General features: G+C 57.2%; 1 protein-coding gene across 7 annotated transcripts in view; it reads right to left on the bottom strand.

Moving 5' to 3' along the window:
• TNRC18 (trinucleotide repeat containing 18) overlaps nt 1-22119 on the bottom strand; it is a 57151-nt gene that overhangs the window by 25149 nt on the left and 9883 nt on the right. For 5 of the 7 annotated variants that reach the window (XM_062588100.1, XM_062588103.1, XM_062588101.1 and 2 more), the window contains exons 3-14: nt 16436-16561; nt 14112-15914; nt 9776-9878; nt 9122-9327; nt 8769-8915; nt 7920-8104; nt 6858-7281; nt 5395-6339; nt 4582-4757; nt 3546-3682; nt 2968-3096; nt 921-1095 (exon numbers count right to left, since the gene is read on the bottom strand). In XM_062588100.1, the coding sequence (XP_062444084.1) occupies nt 921-1095; nt 2968-3096; nt 3546-3682; nt 4582-4757; nt 5395-6339; nt 6858-7281; nt 7920-8104; nt 8769-8915; nt 9122-9327; nt 9776-9878; nt 14112-15914; nt 16436-16561 (4556 nt within the window). The remainder of the gene's footprint in view (nt 1-920; nt 1096-2967; nt 3097-3545; nt 3683-4581; nt 4758-5394; nt 6340-6857; nt 7282-7919; nt 8105-8768; nt 8916-9121; nt 9328-9775; nt 9879-14111; nt 15915-16435; nt 16562-22119) is intronic. The other 2 variants (XM_062588102.1, XM_062588105.1) reach the window with 2 other exon arrangements.

The following is a 22119-nucleotide window of genomic DNA, read 5'->3' on the forward strand; positions in this document are numbered from 1 at the left end:
CATAACCAGTCAAGGCACCGGGGAGAAAGAGGAGGGAGATGCCAGCCAACAGTGCAGCTTCACTGCTGTCAAGAATTACAAGATTAACTTAGAAAAATTGAGTTTTCTTCCAAAAGAAATATATCCACAGAACAACATGTTCTTGAGGGATTTTTTTTTCTCATGGATCTTCTGGATTTTAGGATATGTTTGGGCCAGTTTTGCAAGCTTTTCTCTAAATCACAAGGATTAAAAGTCTTCTTTATCCAAAAACCCCAACTAAATAAGTAAAGATTTCCACATCCAGGGATGGATGCCCCAAAAGAGCCAAGTATGTCTCAGCAAGAGCATCAGAACCACTGTGTTATACACAAGGCTTTACATTCTTCTGTATTTTCTTGATCCTTCAATAATGCAAATGTACTTTACATGTGCTACAAGTAGATAACAGCAGCTCTAATACAGTACTTCGCCTGTATGAATCTGGGATTTCATCATTAGCTTAAAGGTCTGGTAAATATATCTCATGTATCTATTTGTTTGACAGGAGCAGAAGAAAACCCTGCATCTAAAATAGCAAGGTTGCACTCCCTTTCTTCCCGCACTTTGGGAAGTCAGTCCCAATCTGCTGTCTCAACAGTCAAAGGAGTAAGGCAAACACTGCTCTGGACTCAGAGCTAGTGCATCACTGTGATGCTCTGGCTGGCTTAAAGATAGTCGCCTCTCTCTGTTGCCTACCAAAGAGGTCCAAACTCTGTAAGCCCACACTAGCCTTTGCACACACCCCTCCACAGCACAGAGAACCCTCCCACGAGGAGCTTCTAGACACAGGAGGACTGAGAGTAAAGGCTCTAATGCAATCCAATCCAACACAAATTTGCAAAGCAGGGAAGAGATCGGCTTTCTGCCTGCAGCTCTGCATCCCCCATGAGGGCACTGACCTCGTTTGAGAAGCTGGGAGTCACATCATGCTCTTCCCAGCTCTGGTTTCTCCCTTTCATCTTGCCACTGCTGCTCTCCATATCGTCATCCTCCTCCGGGAGGGCCCCTTTGTGCCTCTTCTTCATGCCCTCACCAGTCTCGGAGTCTTCGGAGAGCAACAAGGACTTGCTCAGTCTGCAAGCCAAGCACAGGATGGGTCAAGGTGGAGGGCTTTCCTCCCTATGATCCCCACCAAGCTCAAAAGAGAGGTTAAACGCCTCCTAGGGTAGCAGGAGCCAAGTCCATTGTGGAGTGACGGCTGTTTGGACAAGCTGAGGGTCTGACCCTTGTTTTCCACTGAACAGGAGAGCCAACAAACCCTTCTTTTGCACGCTCTCAGCTATCAGCATAGATGAGGTTAGCTGAAACCAGAGACCTGCAAGGTGGCCTCTGAAAGGAAGTAGTTGCCATCTTGAGAAAAAGCCACCGAAAAGTGCCCAATTTGGTACAGAGCAGCAAGGGGAAGAACAGACAGCTGAGCTGATCCTGTAGGTCTTTTTCCACCTCTGCTTTCATGGACTCTCTAGGTGCAGAGGAAGATTCCCAAGACCCAGGGAAGTGCTGCACCACCCGGACTCTTGCTCTGGTCAGTCAGGTATGAGCAACAAGGTGGTAACCCAGCAGAGGTGAAAAGAACCAGCACGCAGGGTGGCTGGGAGGGGACTGGCTTGCACAAAGGACGGCAATCCGCCTTACAAGCGTGGCCCCTCTGTAAGAGATGTTTGCAGTCTGCATCTTTAGTCTCTCTCCAGGATTTAGGGAGAAAGAAGAGGATAAATAAATAAAAAATAATACAAAAATAAAGTAGGTGAGACTAGAAGTACATTTCTCATTGCTCCCCAGCAGTGTCCAGCAACTAGCTGATGGATCAACACCTCGAGACCTCTACCAAGCCTCCATTAACTGCTTTCATATGCCATTTCCTTCATGCTAAGCCTACTGGCCCAGGTCAGCCACATTATGAAGCTGCTGACACAGGGCAGCCTCCTCAGTTTCCAAGTGTTTTCCCTCCCCTCCATCCTCTCTGCTGACCTCCACAGACAGTTGAACCAACACTTCAGGTCCTACATGCTGGTTGAGGGTGCATCTCTGTCTCCCTGCCAGGTTGCTGTAGTATTCCGGGGATGTGCACATACAACACACACGCACACATGCACAATTCCATGTGTGCCTCAATGCCTCCAGCCTTTCCAGGCACCCAAACCAGAGAAGCAAAATACAGAGCCACCAAGAGGACAGATTTTCAAAAGCATGTCGTCAGTGGGAGCTGGGGACCTGAATCTAAATTGTGGTCTTGAAAGAACATTTGCAAAAACATATAACACATAGGGAGGCAGCTTGGAGGTGCTTCCCTTTGGAGAGACTTGGCCCTCTACGGATGGTTATATGGCCAACTGTGTTGTGATGCAGGCACCCAAACAAGAGCAGCTGGACTTGCAAAAAAGAAAAAAGCAAGAGACAGAATGATCTGGATGCTTGGTAGAGAGAGATCAGGCCAAGCCAACTCCCACTGATTAATGGAACAGGAGAAGACAGCAGAAACACAGAAGAAAGGCCCTAAAAAGTAGTTAACCTGAAACAGCTCTGTCTTTCCAATTTGTGACATTGGTTTCCTTGCAATTAGCTTTACAGTGCCCACATGCACTACCTGCTCTCCCAAACGCACACCAAGAGACGTTCCCTGACACTGAGAGCTCACCTATCAGTCCCTGCCCAGCCGGCTGATCCATAAAACCTCGCCACTGCTCAACTCAGCCTGCCCTACCTGTGCCCAACACCACAGTCACACGCTCTACCAGTGGGTAGGGAGGAGGCTGGCGCCGTATTCCCACTGCAAGGACACACTCATGTTAAATACACACGCTTCCACAACAGCACGGCCGCCAGAGACCGGCCTGCCAACACAACACCACGGCGGGCCCCCGCTGCATCCAAGTTGCTCTCCCCAAGCAGGACCCTGTGCAGCGACCCTGCCATTTTCCCATCTTCCCCAAATTCCAGCCTTACTTTCCACTCTTGCTGTCACTCTTCCCTCTCTCCTTAATGGGCGACAGAGCGCTTGATCCAAGTTTCCTCTTCCTGGGCCTTCCAGGGCCTCTTCTCGCCAAGCTTCTACTTTTCTCGTCATGCTTTTCCCTTTAAAAAAACCACACGCTTCACTGTTAACCAAGGCAACAAAAAAAGCAAAGAAAAAAAAAACAAAATCAAATTTTGCAACCAAAAAGCAAAACGAACAGGAAAAAAAAAATAAAGCAAATAAATCCAAAAGGAAGAAAAAGGGGAAAAATTAAAAGAAAGCAAGCAAGAATGGGAGCCAACCCAGGACCTTCGCCTGTCACCAACTGCTAAACTGAGCTGCTGAAGCCAAGGTTGTCTCTAATATGGTCTCCCAGCTGCATTCACCAGTCATCGTGTTGTCGTGTCACATAGCCTAGGACTGTGTTGTGCAAAGCTCTGGTGGGCCGTACTGGGAGGAGAGGAGGGGAGACAGGGAGGCCTGGAGGCATGTTTTTTCTCCTGGACTGAGAGGCAGTGGAAGTGCCTGGCTGGAAAGAAAAAGACCAAGCGAACGGCCTGCAACTTACTCGGAGTCCCTGCGTCGCTGCAGCTTCACTAGCTCCCGCTGCTTCTCCTTGTACCGCCGCTGCAGCTCTGCCAGCCTCATCCTGTAGTCCAGCTCCATCGCGTCCATGTTCTCGATGGCCGATTTGATGGAGTACAGCTGGGGTGGGGAGGCAAGACAAGCACAGAGGGTCAGAGCATGTCCAGGCCTCTGTCTAAATCAGAATGGTGCACGCAGGGGTGCTCCTGTCCTTGCAAAGGCCTGGTGGATGGGCTCCAACTCCGCACGCATATAGGGAGGACGCAGGCCTGCTCCCAGACAGCTGCAAACGGCAAGTCTGGGGGGTAGCTGGGTCAGGGACAGCAGCACAGAGCAGTGGGGAGTAAACACAGGAGTTAGCAACAAATAAATGAAGTATCTAAAGCTTCTCCCTCATCCTGCAGCTCAGATGCAAACCAGGCAGGGAAATCCCTCCACACTTTCAGTGGAGCAGAGCATTCTCACCTATGTTGAGCCCAGCCCCAGAGTGTTACCCAAGCAAAATCAGCCAAGCAAAGATGTTCTGTGGCTTAGATAGGATGGTATCAGGTTTGAGAGTAAACAATCTTGGGATATGACCTGCAGAATAAAAACTCAGATCAAAATATTCCCAGCCTTGGAACCTTTACATGCTGGATACGAAAGAATTTGCCAGTCTCTCCCCATAGAGAAGAACTGAGAATTAAAAACCACGGAAAAAATCCTCCTGCCACTATCTTTATTTATCCCCCCTGCCAAAGCAGTAACATACGAGTTCCTGCTGGCTTTGTATTACAAACACCACTTCTAGGGCTGTGGCAGGTCCTGCTGAGATCAGTGGTGCTGATTCACAAAGGAAAAAGCAGAATCACACCACATTGACTCCTGCTCAGCCACAAATGCAGAGAGAAGCAATGTCTCACTTTGCCAAATGCAAAAGGGTAACACAAGCCAGGTGGTAAACTGTGGCTGGAAGAGCGAGCTGCAGTGAGCAGATGCACTATGGCTTTCCAAGCTCTGCCACATGAAGAGCTACTTACGGGTTCATCTTTCTTCTGCATCCAGCTGTACTTTTTGTTGGGATTCAGCTCTCGAGGCAGCCGGATGGTTTTCAGACTTTCCATAAAGGGGGTGGAAAGTACTTCCATGAGCATGTGGGTGCTGGCAGCCAGCAAACTCTCCAACGTTGGCCGGACAGGGAAACTCTCTGGACCTGCTAGAAAGGACAGAAAAAATGCTACAGAGATTCACCCTCCAAGACTGCCTCTCCAAGGGGCACAAGGAGAGGCTGACGACCCGTTCTGTGCCAGGGCAGCTCAGCTAGCTTCCCTGCTGCCTTTGAGGCCCATCCGAGACCTCTCCTTGTATCCAGCCATGGTACATCTGGCAGAACCCCCAGCGTCCTGAGTCAGGAAGTTACTGAAAGGTGAGATCTTTTCAGGATCTGCCAAGCTCTTATTGGAAAGCATCATCTGGAGCTACTGGGGCATCTTATGCCAAACCCCAACAGACTCTGGATTCAGCTCCTGCCAGAGGGGTGTTAACCTGGCAGAACTAGACAAATGGGCCTTCGTTTCCGCTCTGCATACCGTAAACTGTCTAGACATGGAGAGAGCATTTGGAAGAGAAAAGCAGTCCAGAAGCCACACACATCTCAACCTACTGCAGCAAGAACTCTGCTCCAACATTATCTGAAGTCTAGCAACCCCTGCAGCGCTCCTTGAGCCTGGCTGAGGTTGCGAGACACCCCAGCTGTGCCTCTGCTCCTCTGCCTAGTTAAAGAGGGCAAAGGGCTGTACACAGGGAGGTGCCACTTAGCCCAAGGCTGCCCAGACTCTGCACTCACAACTTACTTTGCATTTCTTGCTTCCGCTTCTCCAGCTCCATCTCTGCAATTTCACTCAGCAAAGTGATCCCTTGCAGGAAGGAGTGCTCCAAAGCCTGGTCAGGTAACACCTCCATCTTCACCTGCGATGAAGTGACACTGGCAGTAGTCAGCAAGGAACAAGCCTGAGGCATCTCTGTGGCAGCCACCAAAGCATTCATCCCCGCCAACGGGTCGCCCGGTTTGATGTCCAGAGCTGGGATTGGGCAAGAGATCGCCTCATCTGTGTAGGAAGAGATCTCTGGCCTCTGCTCCCCCTCCTCAGGGGGAAGGCTGGGAAACTCCCTCCCCCGGGGCACATCACCGCCCTGCAGATCCATGGATACAGAGGCCTCCTCCTGCTGGGCCGTTAGGTCCATCTCAGGCGGCTCGCTCTCTGCGTGCACGAGCGAGCCGTCATAGTCCATGTGCATGGAGGTTTCTGCTCCACTCCCAGCCTCTGCCTGGGCCTCTGCTTCTGCCGAGCAAGTCATGACCTGGTAAGGGGGTGGGCAGCTCTGAAGGTCTTCCTGGTCCTGCTCCATAGCACTCAGGGCTTCACCTTGATGCAACAGGAGATTGCAATTGTCCACATTCTGCACTGGGACGGCTGTGGAGGTGGCAATGTTCAGAGTCCCCATGTCCTGCTCGCACATGACTTCTTGACCTTCCTCTATCTGCACCTCAGATTTCACCCTCTCTTCCAAGGACTCCTCTTCTGCTGCTGCTTGGATGGGCTCTAGCATTTTGGACGGAGATAGATGGATGGGCTTGACCTCTGGAGACAGCTCCATGTGCTCAGAGCCTTCGGCAGGCAGTGGGACATCAGGAGCCAGGCCGTCCGCATCAGATGCTGCAGTGGGCTGAAGGAGGTAGGGGTAGTGTCTTCCGAAGGAGGGAGGCAGGGACTGGAATGGGTATCCCGGGGGGATCTCTGCAAGACATAGAAGGGACAGGCTGTATAATGGCTGGCTCTCCAAGGCACCTTCTCTCTCACTAAGGCATATGGATGGCTTCCCTTTGTCTCCATCACCTCTCAACTCTTCCCTTTCTCAAGTAGTGGCTGCTTTGAGCACCTCTCTCCTGGTTAAGATGTCACCCTCTTCCTCAGACAGCAACACCCAACAGGCCCATTCTGTACATTTCCAACATTCTCCTCTGACAGGAGGGGGATTGGTTTCCTCCATCCTTCTCCCACCAAGACCTCAGCCCTGGAGGAACCGACCCAGGCTCAATGCACAGGAAGAAGAGAGCCCATAGCCCCAGGTGCCCTATGACCCAGGCATTGACCCCAGCCCACCACATCTCCTCCTGATCCTTGCCTCTCCCCTGCTTTTTAGAGGAGCTACATGGTTTTCTCTGGGGGAAGGGTTGGAAGCAGGAAAGAGCCAAGGAGAAAAAGGGAGCCAGGCACAAACACAATGGGACTCTGCCAAAGCAGGGCTCTCTTACCTGGAAACAAGGCCTGAAAGGGACCAGCAGCCTCTTTTTCCAGCTCCAGATCTTTCTTCTCCACAGTCTCAGGTGCCTCTTCTTTTGGAGGGATGGCAGGGGCAGGGGGTGGAGAGGCGGGGGGTGGGCTGGAAGGATGGGAGCTGGGGGTGGCAGGGTAGGAGTAGGCTGGCTGCGAAGGTGGCTCCTCCATCTTTTGGATCACCTCAGCTTTGAGCACAGACACGGGTGAGGCCCTGGGAGAGAGGGGAGGTGGACTCACAGCCTTGCTGTAGGACGTGGAGGCGCTGGGAGACAGCACAGGTGGCTTTCGGTGCACCAGTCCCGGGGCAGAGGAGGAAAGGCCTGATTTGGCACTGTCCAGGCTCCGCTTCGTCACCTTCTCTTCCATGTCTGCACGCTGCTCACTCGCCTTCAACCTCTCCTACGGTATGAACAGACCAAAACTCAGCACACCTCTAATCACCCCTGGAAAGCAACATGGGCTTACCACCAAATGAAACCAAAATACAGTCTTACCAAATACAGGCTGGAATAAAACACGTGCCCCCCAGCGCAATACCATTTTAAGGCCTATCTGACTGAGGGGCGCACCGGCCTTGAACTAACATTTCCTACGCAGGGAGCATGCCAGGATAGAGGAGGTTTAAAACGCTCACAGAAGGCTGCAGGTCTGGGGCTCCAGGACCTAGGGCCATTGCTGCTAGCATCGCATATGTTTCTCTGAGCCACTACAAGACATTTGTTTGGAGGTGACCCAAAACGAAACCACTCACCTAAACAGACGTTCCTATGGAAGGAATCAAGGTCACACTGTTCCTGGGCAGCTCACCTAACTACACTGCTCAGCAGCACCACATCAAACCTTTCCAAAACCTACCCCCAGCCCAGAAGGACACACGAAATACCCCAGACTGCAGGGACTACGGTTGGACTGCCCAGTGCATCCCCACCCTTGAGACCCACTTGCAACACCGTCAGGGCTACAACACTGTCTTCCCCATCAGATACCCCAACTTCAGGTTCATTTCACCTCCAAGCAAGTTGCTCCTGGGAACATACCACGAGCTGGGCGCTCCTCTGGAGCTCCATGGCGTGGGCCGCTTGCTGCTGCAGGATGTACAGCTCATGCTGCCGCAGCAGCTGCTGATGGGAGAGGAGCTGGAGCTGGTGAGCGTGCTGCAGAGAGCTCCTGGTTGGGGGGTACATTGCAGGCCACAAGGGGGGTGCCCGGTCCATCAGCTCCGCTGGGAAATGAGCAGAGGCACAGTCATGGAGGCACAAAAACAGGGGTGGCTGGAGGACTCAGGACCCCTCACTGCAAGTGTCCCTACCAGGGTGTGGGGGATGCCATACACCACACTACAAAGAAATGCAAGCAGAAATGCAGAGGGGGAAGTGCAATGTCTGCCCCCCAGCAGCCCCACTCCCACTCTCACATGGGCCCTGAGGCCACCTGACTTGCTTTGCTCTCTATGCTCCTTTGCCTTGCCTGTCCCAGGCCCATCACAAGAGTAGATCCTCCTAACCAGGAGGATCTCAGGCTAGCAATAGCCTGCAAAACTTTCCCTTGCTTTGGCAGTAGCTTCTTCAGAAGTAATGGGACTCAATCAATGCAGACAGCACAACGTAGCTCCAGGCAACTGGAAAACAACCCCCACACTTCCCCACTGCATGTCCCAACACACAGTCTGTCTACTATTCTCACTCTTCATTAGGTCCACTTTGTTTCAAGGTGAACAGAAGGGGACCGTCCCTCTGGGACACCAGCGCTGCCTGGATGTGAAGGCTCCACGCTCCTGCGCTGTTCGAGGTCCGGCAGACACCCAGCCTGCTCGGACAGAGCCCACCTTGCTCCCTCCCACCAGCATGGCACACCACACAGGACCTGCCATGTACTCAGGTCCTTACCGAAGTGCGGCAAGTGCTCGCTGGGGATCACGACAAGCTGCCCCGACTGAGGGTCTCTGGCAAACTGGTAGGCAGAAGGGAGAGCTCCCCCCATGGCAGGGGGGAAGCCTGGAGTCATGCCCTGGTGTAGAGAAGGGTGGCCAAGTCCTGGAAGAAGAAACACCACGATCACAACTCAGGGGATGCAGTACAGCTCCTGCTGGTGCAGAGGTCACACACAGTTTGACTACTCCAAAAATTCCCCTTCCCCTGTGATCAGACACACGCCTTGCTGGGCACTTAGGAATATTTCTCCCTGGACTGCATCAGCACGGATGCCCCACGGGCTCATCACTCCCTCCCAGCGCACTCACCGTAGGGGTGGCTGGCCAGCCACATGGAGGGGCTGCCTGTCCTGGGGAGCCAGGGGTGGGCTGCCAGGTGCGAAGCTGGGTCTGCAGACCAGCGCCCGGAGCCCGACAAGGTTGGGCCTCCTGTCACCATGAGGTTGGAGTTCAAGCCATTGGTGGCACAGCCTGAGGGGTGTATCCGAGCAAAATCTGCCAGCTCCTTGCTCTCTCTGGACATGGGGGAGGCAAGAGAGAGAGTGAGAGATGATCTAAGGTACTGAGCGGCCGGAGGATCCCGAGGGTATGGACCAGCCTGCAGAGTAAGTATGTTTGCATATCAGGGTCAGACACTCAAGGGAGCAGTGGCAGAGGGTGGTTATCATCACGGCCAGAATAAAATAATTTCTCCATCTCTTCAGAGGAGACACAGATTTGCAGGAGCACATTAGCATCGCTCTGCTGCAGACTTGGGACCGTCTGTAACCCCGTGACACCCCACTGAGAGCCACGGCCCACCGCAGCACTCCTCTCCATTGCAGCAAGCTACGATGCCAGCAGCTACACCAGGACAGGCACAACCCCGGCCCCTCTCCAGACAGGCTGTCCCCAAGTATGACATGCAGTAGCTGCAGCGGTCTGCACCCTGCAGCCAGGACCCCGGCCCCCACCGAGCCTCACCTGAGCAGCTTCTCCTGATCCCGCTCCAAGCGCCCTGCCAGGAGGTGGCTGTCTCGGTGGCGGCTTCTCTCCTCCCCACAGTCATCCTCCGAGCGTCCGTGCCCTAAGAGGTAAACCAGAGCCATCAGGCACAAGAACCAGCTTGGGAAATGCTGTCACCTCAGAGCTCCTTGGAACCCTAAATGACAGGGCAGGGCTCTACCCTCGGCTACACGATCAAGACACTCTCACTAAGGGGGGTTCCTGGAAGTGCCCAGCTGTGTGCCGTTGAGGTCCCTCCACCCCTCAGGTCAGGCCAGTCTCCCAGGACAGCAGAGCCACCAGCCTGTGAGCAGCAGGACCAGCTGGACCAGTTTGCCTAAGGATGGTGGTGGATTTCACATCTCTCTCCAAAGGAGGCTAGGCCCAGCTTTATCCCCGTATCAAGCCTCACAGTCCTGCTCAGCATGTCGTGCAGGGGGAGATTTTAGCTGTGTTACTAAAGAGGCTCCTCCTGGTCTTAAAACACAGTCCACAAGCACCAGCTATGCCTCGAAGCCTTGTCCTTCGGCAACAGGCCACGGCACCTCTACGGACCCCTCGCAAACGCAGCACCTTCAGCCCCGCACAGTTCACATGTCTGCAGGAACCTGCAAACCCCAGCTGTGCGACAGAAAGGGGCACACGGTGCAGGCGAGGGCAAGAGCCCAAAGAGGGGACTGGATGTTTGTCTGGAGAAACAGCTCCAAACAGTCCAAACAGCCCACGCAAATGCAGCCTGGTGCGGGCGGCAGCAGCCGTTCCTGCGAAAGATTAGGAAGCAACTTTCACGGGAGCAAAAGATGGAGCATTTGCTCAGCAGCACCTTGCTGGCCTTACGAGGACACCATTGTGGCCACTCGTTCCTTTCTTCATCCAAAGTGCAACCAGCTGTCTCATTTTAGATTTGCTTTTCCCTAGTTTCTTTCTTGTACATGCAATTTTCCACAGCTCCCAGTAGCCCCCATCCATTTTACAGCTCCAAATTTCAGCCCTGCTTGCAGCAAGCTGCAGGACAGTCTAACAGGGCACGAGCGGGTCCAGGAGGAAGGCGTCCCGCTCCTGGCTGTCCCTGCCAGAGCGCGTCCCCTGCCTGGGTGATGCTCTGCTCCTGTGGGGCTCAGCGGCACCGCGCGGTTTCGCATAACTGCGCCCTGGCTCTCCAGCAGCCCTTCCCGGGGTCCCTGCTCCCTCCTGCGGATAACGTTGGGCACATGGGAAAGCGTCTCGTAACATCGAGTCTATTCTGCTGACAGGCAGTCTTTTAAAGGAGGGATCCACTGTGTATTTCCACAAATCCGGACAGCCCATGGTTTTTGCTGTCAAGTCTCCAATTCCCTCAGCTATTACTGTCAGAAAGAATCTGGGAAGACGACAACATCTCTCCCACCTCCTCTCCCCATGCTCCTTCCACGGGCTTTGGGCAGAAAGTAGAGATGCTTGAAAACCTGGCACACCTCTCTCCCTCTCAAAGGACTTCCCGCACTTCACCTGCACCCACCACCACGCTGCATGCAACGGCCATCCCGAGGCAGCCCCTGGCTCACGCAGAGATGCCACAGGCCATCTCCACCGCCCAGGTCCATGGCAGGAGGCGCAGCGGCTCCCAGCACACCCTGCCTGCTCCCTGCGCCGGGGGCCGGACACCCCCCAGCCCCTCGCCCCAACCTCGGTGGTGCGTGTTTGAAATCCTTATCCAACCTCTGGCCCAGGTTTCCCATTCGGAGCCCCTTTTTGTACTTATTTTCCCACTCGGAGCCCCTTTTGGTATTTATTTTCCCAATAAATGCCTGGCCATCTCTCTGGCGTCTGCAATTTGGAGCGGTCCCTTGGTTAACTTGCAACCTCCTTCCCCTCCTCGGCTCGAGGCGAGCGACCCTCCACCCGCACGTATCCCCCTCCCCACCAGCCTTTTATTAGAAACGTGTTATTTTATCCCAGCTCCTCCCTCACCCACCTACATTATTTGCAATCTGTTATTTATAGACGGGTTTATTATCTTTTTTCATCCCCCATCCATGCACGTACACTTTCTTATTCACATAATTTCTCCCTAGCCCTGACCCCACTAACAGGACGGTCCCTCTTCTGTACAGACCAATGATTGTCCGGACAGTGAATGATCATTTTGTCTATATATATGAACATGACGCACGGACCACATAGAAAAATTCAATCAGTTATGCACAAGGAAAGGCTTAGACCTGTTTCCTTGGCAACCAATGCCCGGCACTAAATACTTGCATTTTACTTGCCAAATACTACAGATTAGCCAACTAAAGCCTGCTTTCTCGGTCTTAAAAGGTCTAAACATTCAAGCACCGTCCACTCAGTGCAAGCAAGCTAATGTTATTAGACGAATATCTCCTGGCACACAAAAGTGGGGGGGGAAGCATTTGGGGGGCAAAAGGAGGAGAAAAGCCGACTTGTTTTCTGTCTGAAAGCCAACTGCATCACTTAGCAACAGGCCCAGCGGCCTGCCAGAATCCAACCCTTGTTTGCAGCCTTTTAGTTCGGCTCAGTAAATTACATTTAACGCAAGCTGGGAGGGTCTGGGCAATTGAAAGGCTGAACAAACAGCTCCCTGTGCTGCCCACGAGGTCCTCGGGCGGCTCCTGCCCGGCCGCGGGGAGGGTGCCGGGAGACGATGGGGACGGGGAGCGGGGCTGCGAGCCCCGGAGAAGCCACCTCTCGCGACCAAGGCCCACCGGCTCCTGCGCCAGCAGCCCCAGGAGGTCCATAGCCCTCGTCGCCTTGTGGCCTCAGGTTTGCCGTCTTGGAGCTGGGGAGCAACTTGGGAAATGGCCAAGACGCAGACGGACACAACCTCTGCTCCTGCACTGTCTCAACACCTCTTTGCAGGTACCAGCGCCCCGCAAGGACGAGTGGAAGCTGCACTCAGACCCTCCAGGGCTGGAAGCTCCAGACGGGACCACCAAGGCATCAGCGGTGCCCGCCGGCAGGCACCGACAGCAGGGAAGAGAGCTCTCTCAGGGAGAACATGTTTTCTCCCACCATGGCAGGCTCTGCAAGCCATAGGAGACGAGTCAGCCCTGCCCTGACTTCACTGAAATTGGTTTCTAAATGGATTTAGTTCAACTAGTGCAAAGCTTTCCATGTATTCCCCAGCAGATGCTGCTACTGCTGCCTCAGAGCTTACTCTGATTGAGCTTTTTAAATCAAAACCATTAGATTAAAATGACAGCAAAAAGGCAGATTGGACTTTTTCTGTCACCTCCTTTGCTAATGGGCAATGGGTCAGCCATGGCGATGGGGTGTCCTCAGAGGCCTGTGCTCTTCTCACCCACACACCTTCCCTCCAAGATGCACAGCAGAGCAGGGGCCAGAGGGAGAAGCTACTTTTCTACTTAAAAAAAGAAAAAAAAGTTGCTAGAAAAACAGGGATTATATGGGGGTGGGGGGGCATACATTTGTAAAAGAAAAAATGTATCTGAGGCTTGTCAGAACCGATCCATCAGGTTTTGGTGGATGTTGCCCAGAGTAAGAGGACCACTCTAAGCCCTCACTTGGTGCCTTGGTTTTGGTCACTGGCCCCTTTGGGTTTTTCATGTTACTAACAAGGTATCAACAATTTCTCCACACCCAGAGACCTGCTCACATCAGAGGAACCCCTGTATCCTCCCTGATGGAGAGAGTTGCAGTAGGCAAGGAGCAGATTTGCAATTCCCGTGCTTGAAGAGCAAGGCAGGTCCATGCCTTCGAGGACCTTGTGGGAGCCACCAACCTTCTAAAACCAGGTCAGTCAAGAGCCCAGGGAGACTGCGTTTGGCTCCCAGGCTTTTCACGATCTACTCTCACAGGACTCTCAGACAGGAGGACATGAACCAGAGGAGGAATAACAGATGTGGGCAGAGGGGACAGGATCATGGGGAAAGTGAGGTGCTGAAAACGAATTTCGCTTCCTCCTCCCTGCCTACCTGAAGGCCTCGGCGCAACCAACAACCTGGAACAGGACCTAGTTTGGCTTGACTGTAGCCTTGCAAGATCTTAGGGTTCAGTTCAGTGCAGTTTTATCCAATGGTACATGGCAGAACCAAAGAGCACAAGACTCACACCACTGCCTCCGCACCGGGGATGGTGCAGCCACAATCACAGTCTAAGGATGTGAGGACCAGCCCTACCTCTTGCACCAGGAGTCCAGCTTCACCATGTGGTTTGTCACATGCCTTGGGCACAGGAGGCAATGGGAGCTGAGGACACGCAACTCAGCTCATGCCACACAGGCAGCTCAGAGCACCCATTCTACCTGGTGACCAGTTTTGTGCAGAAAAGGCCAAAGACAGACCCAGGGACCTACCTTTGATGCTGCTGAGAGACAACGAGCGATCTCTGTCTGCCAGGCTAGGCCCCAGCTTGCTGCTGCTGCTGCTGCTGTTGTCCTTCTGTCGGGCCACAGCCACAGCAATGCCAACAGGCAAGTGTCTCACTTCAACCTCACCCTGGGAGCCGATGCTCTCACGGCCAAAAGATTTGGCACTTTCGGGTCTTTCAGGGTCCCTCTTCAGCTGCTTTGCTGGCTGCTGTGACAACAGCTGCTGGACTTTGGAGGCGCCCAGCTGCGCAGAGTCCAACTTCATGTTGCCCAGGCCGCCAAAGGGGCTCTTCTTGCCGCAGCTCTGCCGAGATGTGGTCTCCTTGGCAAAGCTGCCGCTGTACTTGATGAGGCTCTGCATGGCCGACCCTTCACCGTGAGAGGTGGGGTGGAGGACGTCCGCAGTGCCCCGTGAGCCCACCACTGAGGACCGCGGCAGGCCGCTGGGGTCAAGGTAGACCTTCTTGGCTTCCTCCTCTGCCCGGCTGACGTGGTTGTGCTGTGCAGCCAGCACCGCCATCTGCGTGGTGGCAAAGTTGCCCATCTCAAAGGGCTTCCACTTCTGCTCAGGGGGCTTCAACTGTCCGTGGTCCAGGTGCTGCCGGGAGGAGTCCAAAGTGCTGTAGACCTTCACTGCTTCTTTGGAGCTCGACCGTTGAAAGCGGTCTCGGTCACAGGGGCGATGCTCTGCCTCCGGACTCGGCTTCAGTAAGTCCTTGGAGGCCAGGAACTCCCTGCTCTCCGGAGAGCCCAGCCCCGGCCGGTTGAGGAACGGCTCCGAAGCGACCTGCCTCTTCAGCGCCATGGAGTTCGCCCTGATCACTGAGCCCTTCTCCCTCAGAGCCTCCATCCTTTTGGCATCGCTGTGGCAAGAAAAGTCCTGGGACAAGAGCGTGCGGGAGGCATCCGCAAGGCACCGCTCCGTGGGCGACTGCAGCACCCCCACTTTGCCCAGGTCCTTGTCCTTTGCCTTGGCATCGCGAGCCTGCGAGGCGATCTGGATGGGCCCGGTCCTCTCGTCGTAGGCTTCGACCGAAGGCACGAAGGTGGGGGCGATGACTTTGTGCTCCCTCCCCAGCTCCTTGGCCGGCGGGAAGATGGTGTACATGCTGGAATGGACGGGCTGCGGAGGGAATGTTGTGGCGGGCGTCATCTTCCCCGGCTGCGAGGGGTGCGGGGACGGGCAGCTGCAGGAGACGTGCAAAGCACCCACGGAGGGCAGGAGGGGCTCACCCCGCTTCAGCCGCTCGGCGTGGGCGTGCGCGGAAGGCCTCATATTCTCGTCGTGCCGAGCGGGGTCCTTGGCACAGCGGTCCTGCTCGGCGCCCAGGACCTTCAGCATAGGGTCCCCACCGCCGTTGCAGTTGCTGAGGGAAGAGCTCTGTAGCGGGTTCTTGGACTTCGGTTCCCCGCTGCCCCCACCCCGATTTGGCATGTGCTCGGCCAGGAACGGCGAGAGTCGCTCGCTGACCTTCACCGCCTTCTCCACCACGCTCGTTTTCCGCTCGCTCTCAGGTTTGGTGTCCTGCGTGAGGTCGACCACGCTGCGGGGCCGGGGCTCCTCCTTCGGCTTGCCCTCCTTCTTGGCGAAGGGCAGGGAGAGATCGCTCCGGCATGCCCGCTCCTTCCCACCGGGGTCTTTCAGGCCTTCCTTCGAGCTCTTGTGCAGTTGCCCAAGGTCCTTCTCCCGCAGCAGAGTGCTCGGCGTGTGGTTGCCTGCGGTCCTCGAGAGGGGAGGCTGCGGGTGCAAAGCGGACTGGCCCGCATGGCCAGACAGGTAGAACCCATCTGCAGAGCAAAAGTAAGCAAGATTACGGTGGGCCTCCATCTGCCTCTGCAAAAACTAAACAGAGACAGGCAAGAGGTGGCAAACGGGGAGGGAACGGGTTATTTGGATGCCAGAGCGTGTCCAGGGCAGAGGAGACTCAGGCACGCACATCCAGGTGGGACGCGAGACAGTCCCATCTCTGATGCACACTGAGCCCTTTACTCCAGCAGCGAGGGCATCAAGGGGGGACCTGCTCGTTCCCTAGACCACAGCCACACCCCAAACAGCAGAGGAAGATACTGAAGGAGAAGGGTATCACTGAGACCTTCGCCACAGCCCCAGGTCCCCCCACCATCTCCAGAGCTGTCTTTGGGGAGCGGCGACAGGCACTCATTCGTCCCAGCAGCACCCTCAGCCCCCCAGAAAACCTTGCCAGGCACCAACCCCTGGGGTTCCCGCTTCTTCCCTCCACGTCCCAGCATCCGGCAGCTCCGGCCGGCCCGGCCGAGCCCCCCCGGGACGGACGGGGGCCCGCACTGACCTTTCTGCGACTCGAAGAGGCTGTGCTGTCCCAGCTGGGCCAGGAGAGGACTGCCGGCGCTGGGGGGCTCCAGGTGGCTCAGGGGAATGTACGACGGATACAGCCCGTTAGGCAGGTGGGAAAAGCCTGCGGGAGCAGAAGAGGGAAACACGTCTCAGCCCCGTGCGGCTGCCGGCGCGCCAGGAGCGGCAGCAGCGAGACGCAGCCCGCAGCCGGGAGCTCCGCCGGCCCCCGGCTCGCCCCCCGCGCCGGGCCAGCTTGCCGCTTTCTGAGCAGGGCCCTAAATCCGCGGGTAAAAAAAAAACCAAACGACCAGGCTGATAAGCTATTTGATGGCACAGCGACCCGTAGGCAAGGGCGCTGCCCAGGACGTTTCCCCCGCAGCGGTAAGACCCTCTTCCCGGCGCAGCTCGGCAAACACAGCCCGTCGCGGCTGCAGCTGCCCGGCGCCCCGGAGCAGCTCTGGGGGAAACGCAAAAGTGTCGGCTGCAGCAGCCTGCGTAAAGCACGTTTCACGTGCCCCAGACCAGCATCTTATCCCGGGGTGGGGGGAGCAAAACAGAGCAGAAAACCTGCTGCCCACCCGCGAGCTGATAGGAAAGCAGTGCGTCCCCGCGGCCCCGCTGCCAGCGGTCTGGCTTACGCCCAGAGCCCAGGGGCCTCGTCTGCGAGCAGCCCCCCAGCAGCACCCGCACACAAACGCTCAGCAGCAGCGTTTTGTCAGCAAAGATAATCGCAGTAACGGTAATAAAACCAGCTCCTGGCTGCAGGCTGCGATCCTTCTGCAACACTGCCACCCAACGGCACAGGGGCAATATTACAAACGCAAACACAGGGCTTGGCTCTACAACACGCCAAATGCAAATCCGCTGCCCAGTTTGTGCCATCGCTTACAAATGGAGCAGGAGCCAGCAGGACAGGCCGGAGGAACCAGGCAAGCCGCCCGCAGCCGCTCTCCCTTCCCCCTTGCGTTCAGACCCCAGCAACAACAAAACTTCCCCAAACTCAACCACCCCGCTGAAAGCAACCAGGCAACAGTGAGTTTGTCGAGAATCTAGCATCCAACTGGATCAAAAAAAAAAAAAAAAAAAAAAACACACCAAAAACCAACAGGAGAGAAGTTCAACCCCCGACGCTGCACGTGGAGCACCATCTGCGAGAGCTAGTCAATATTTCACATTATTTAGACAGCCGGGATCTCTTCTGCGTACATATTTGCATCCCAGCACATGTGCTTCACCGACTCGGTGCTCCGCACAGCTCCTGGCTCAATTCCACCGCCCGTCTGGCTTGGGAAGGGGCTCGCTTCCCGCGCTCGCCACGCGCAGCCGATTCCCGGCGGCAGGCACCTTCGCGCCAGCCCTCCTTGCGGCAGGACCGCGGGAGCCGTGGTCTCCACGAAGCTCAAAGCAGAGCTGGCTCGCAGCAGGCGAGCTACCTAGACGTGCTACCTGACCTGGTGCGCGGGGCTGCGAAGGCGCTGGGCGCGCGCACGCATTCGCGCCTCGCCTCTGCAACCGCAAAACCTTCGCGCAGGAGCGTCCGCTCCGCGGACAGCAAACGCCTCTCCTCCCTGCAGGGATGGAGCGAGCTGCGCAGCACCCACGGATGGATTCACCCCGGGTTAGGTGGGAGCAGCTCCTCTCCGAAGCGCGTTCGCCTTGGCCGCACCACCTCCACCGGGCTGCTCTGGCGATGAGCCAGTGCCTGGAAACCAGGAGATCCCTGTCTTCTGCATCTTATCCTACACGAGGCGAGGGCAGGCTGGAGAGCACTGAGCCGGGCGGTGCGCCGTGCTCGCAGGATCCACTGCTCCATCTCCCTCTGTGCCCGGGACGCACCTGATGGAGCACGCGGCAGCCTTGGGTTTACCTGCAACACCTTTTTTCCCTGCTAAGCGCCCAGAGGGAGAAGCTGCCTGGGCAGAGTTTCCCAGGACGGTGCCCTGCCAGGAGCCAGTGCTGGGGGAAGAGGGAAATAGGGGCAGAGCCTTCCCGGGGATGAACCCCACGCAAATCCAGCCCAAAGGCAGCGCGAGAGCATCCCTTCCTCCGTACAGCGCCCCGGGCACGCGGGGCTCCTTCACGCGCCGAGGAGCTCCGCTCGCAGGAGACGGCCGCGGGCAAGTCGCTTCCTCCTTGGATCCGCGAGCCAGAAAGCGATGCCAAGGGGAGAAACTCTACCGCAGTGAGCAACGTACAGCTCACCCCAACCATGGGCTGCTGCCAGGGGAAAGGGAGGGGAACGGGGGAAACCGCAACCACCTCCATCTGCCCCGGGTCAGAGCGTTTGCTGAACCAGCGCAAGATCCTTTTTGCCCAGGGACACGCCGACAGGTCCCGGCAGGCTGAGCCACGCTCCTGGAGCCGGCTGCTCGCCCGGACGGCAGCTTGGCACTGCCGGGACAAGCGGCAGCGCGGGCACGGAGGCGCCAGCAGCTCGAGACCGAACGGGGAGGCAAGTCGGGGTAGGAAAAGGGTCTTTTCCAGCACCCGCTGCCTCCCTACGTCCCCCTGCGCCTGCCAGGAGCCTCCCCGGGAGGGCGAGAGTGGGCGGCCGAGACGCCGTGTAACGCACCCGCTTCCCCCGGGAGCGGGCGGCCGCGGCACAAAACGCCGCGGGCTCCTGCCGGAGGAGCTTCGCGGGCGCAGACGCGTCGGCCCCGCTGCCAACACCCTCGTCCCCGCTCAGCTCTGCGGAAGGGGGAGCGGTACGGCCGGGTGACTCACCGCCGAGAGGGGACGCGACCGCCGGGCGGACGAGATAGCGGCGACCGCGCCGACCGCGCGCCCAACGCCTGCAGCCGGCTCCGGGGGAAGCGGAGGGGGAAGGGGCGGCAGGCGCGCAGCCCGGCCGGCGCTCGCGCGCCCCGTGCTCCCAGGGAGGGAAAAGCCGCCAGCAAACGCGGCCCCACAGCAGCCGGCGCAACACGTCCGGCGCCGGCTCCGCGGTGCCGGCTGCCAGCCGGCGAGGAGCAGCCCCGTCACCGGAAAGCCTGCGGCCGCCGGCACCACGCCGGAGGTTAAGTAACTCTCCCCCGCCGGGCCCGTTACGGGTTTCTGCCACTTATGAAATATTGCTAACGGCCGGCACGCCGCCCGCCCCGCCGTCTCCGCCCGGCTCGCGACGGCAAAATTCACCGTCCCGGGGCGGTTTCAGGGAAAACAGAGACGTGGGCTCGCGTTCACGTTGGCTGGACGTTTTCAGCGCCGGGGGGATCCGCAGCGCCGGCAGCCGCCGGGGCCTCTGCCGGCTCCTCCGGCGCGCGGACAGCCGCGGCCGGCCCTCGGCCCCCAGCACCGGCACCTCTGCCCCAGTCCGGCCCGGAGCGCCGCATGCGCGCTGCCGAGCGGGACATCGGGCCGGGACGCGAACGGCTGGATAAACGCTTCTGTCCGGCGAAGCCCCCTCTCCGTGGCGGGGGGAGCCCGAGCACAGCGAGCAGCCGGCTGGCCGCCCCGCGGGGCTGCTCGACCCCCCGGCGCGGCGGGCGCCGGCGTCCCGCAAGTGCCACCAGCAGCCCCGTATCGCTCCCGCCCGCGTTTACGGCTCCGAACAGCTGGGAGCCGGGCAGTGCTGACGGCGTAAATCTTTGCCACCTCCTCCCCTGTCTGCCTGGGCAGCTCCAGCGCCACCCGAGGCACCGGAGCCGTCTTGACTCGGTGCCATACACGAGACGACAGCGACGCGAGCCCCCCGAACACGGCGGGCTGAAACCCGAGCCCCCCGGATCAGGCGCGCCTGGGCCGCAGACGGCGGCGGGTCCCCGTCCCCGTCCCCCCTCCCCGAGCTGCTCTCGCGGCCGCTGCAGCTGCAACCCGCCGCCGGCCCCCCGCCCCGAAACCTCACCCCGCCGTGTTCACACCCGCGCACGGGGCTGGCAGTTGCTTTTAGGCTTAATTTACAGCCTCGATGCTGTGCGGCCCCTGAAGGCCTCCGATTTCATCCCTCGGCTACAGCAGCCGTATCGATTTAAGCCCTCGTTTAATCTCCTGCGGGCCCTGGAGCGCTCCGCGATCGCCCCAGCGGACACGAGCGGCGTTCTGCGGAGCGGGGGCCACGCTTGGTGCCTTTGCTGTCTCAAACGTCCTTGCATCGTTTTCCCGCTGCTGCTGCTGCAAACCACCACCTTAAAAGCCAAGGCAAGTCCTCAGCTCAGCACAGACCTCTATTGTTCCTTTTAATTTCATTTTATTACACGTGGGAATACGTGCCCAGGCTGTTTTATTTTCAAGTGGCTCTTGCTCAATGTTTACCATTGCTTGCAGCTGCGTCAGCGCAGGAACACCGGGCACGCCGGCCGGCCGGCCGGGGGAGCGGGCCGCCGCTTTCCCCGTGCCTCCGGCAGCCATCGCCCCGGGCTGAAGGCCACGCTGTGATCCTGCTGCCGTCCCACCCCTGTGGCGCATCGCCGCTCGCCTGACAGTCAGAACGCACAAAGCGCGCGGAAGGACAGGGCGCGCACGGGAGAAGGGGGAGATCCCGGGATCGACGGAGAAAAATCATCCCTCAGCATCCTAACGTCCACCTTCTCCTCGCCCGAGAGTGCGACCACGGCTGGGGCAACGGGAACAACCCAACACCCCAGACACCAGACAGGAGAAAAGGGAAGAAGCGGCCGCCGGCGCTCAGGGCTCCGGCATTTGCCTCCCCGCTCTGCCCTCGACTTCCTGCAGACTCAGCGCGTGCCTCAGTTCCCCAGCTGCAAAACCCAACGGACCAAACACAATTCAAGGTCCGCCAGCTCTTCAGGACTTGGGGTCACAGGAGAAGACCTCAGCCGCGATGCCATGATGACTCCCTGCAAAATCCTCCCAGCTAACTCCAGGCAGCAGCCAGGCACTGCGAGAAAGCCATCCCATGGGGACACGAATCCCCCTAGAGAAAGCCATCCCATGGGGACACGAATCCCCCTAGCAGAGCAAAGGTGGCTTTTCCATCTGGAGGTCACACAAGGCTCTGGAGGGGACAGGATGGAAACCACCCCCTTGGACTGTTGGGACCCCCTGCCCACCACGGTTTCCTCAGCAGGTCTCCACCCTCCCCCCGGATGGGGCCATTTAGACCCCGGCCTGCCAAGCATAGCTGCAGGGGGGTGTGCACAACCCGAGACAAGAGCCGATCGGGTCCCACATGTCCCATGGCAAGCCCAAACCCCCAAAACAGGCAAATCGGTATCAAGGTCTCCGTTTCACAGCTCACTGTTAAGAGCAAAAGCATCTCCGCTGGGTCCCCAGCCCCAAATCTGCAAACCCAGCTGACGTCTCTCCTTTGGCACTTGCATAGACAAACCAGACGCCCCAAAGGGTTTCTATCAAGACCTCAAGGCTCCCTTTGCACAACTACAAAGCTTTCTTCAAATAGCAAGGAGAAAACTCATTGCACTCTTCAGCTCCAGATTCAGTAAAATACTGCATGGAAATTTTTTAAAAATTCTGATTGTCAGACCATTTATCAAAATCCCCAGAAATTCAGGACCTGGTTGCTAGATTTTAGTCCAGGCTTGGTCTTCTGATTTTCCAGGACAACACCACAATGTCTTTGCACTGGTCCATCCTTCAGCATGACTTTCCAAAGTAACAAAATCCACTCCAACCATTCATTCCCTATGCACAGGTGGACAGGCATTTCTAGAGGAACCATACAAAATAATCACAGCCACCTCCATCCCCTCCGTTCCCCAG

This window comes from Rhea pennata, chromosome 15, assembly GCF_028389875.1.
Source record: "Rhea pennata isolate bPtePen1 chromosome 15, bPtePen1.pri, whole genome shotgun sequence".
Classification (NCBI taxonomy): Eukaryota; Metazoa; Chordata; class Aves; order Rheiformes; family Rheidae; genus Rhea; species Rhea pennata.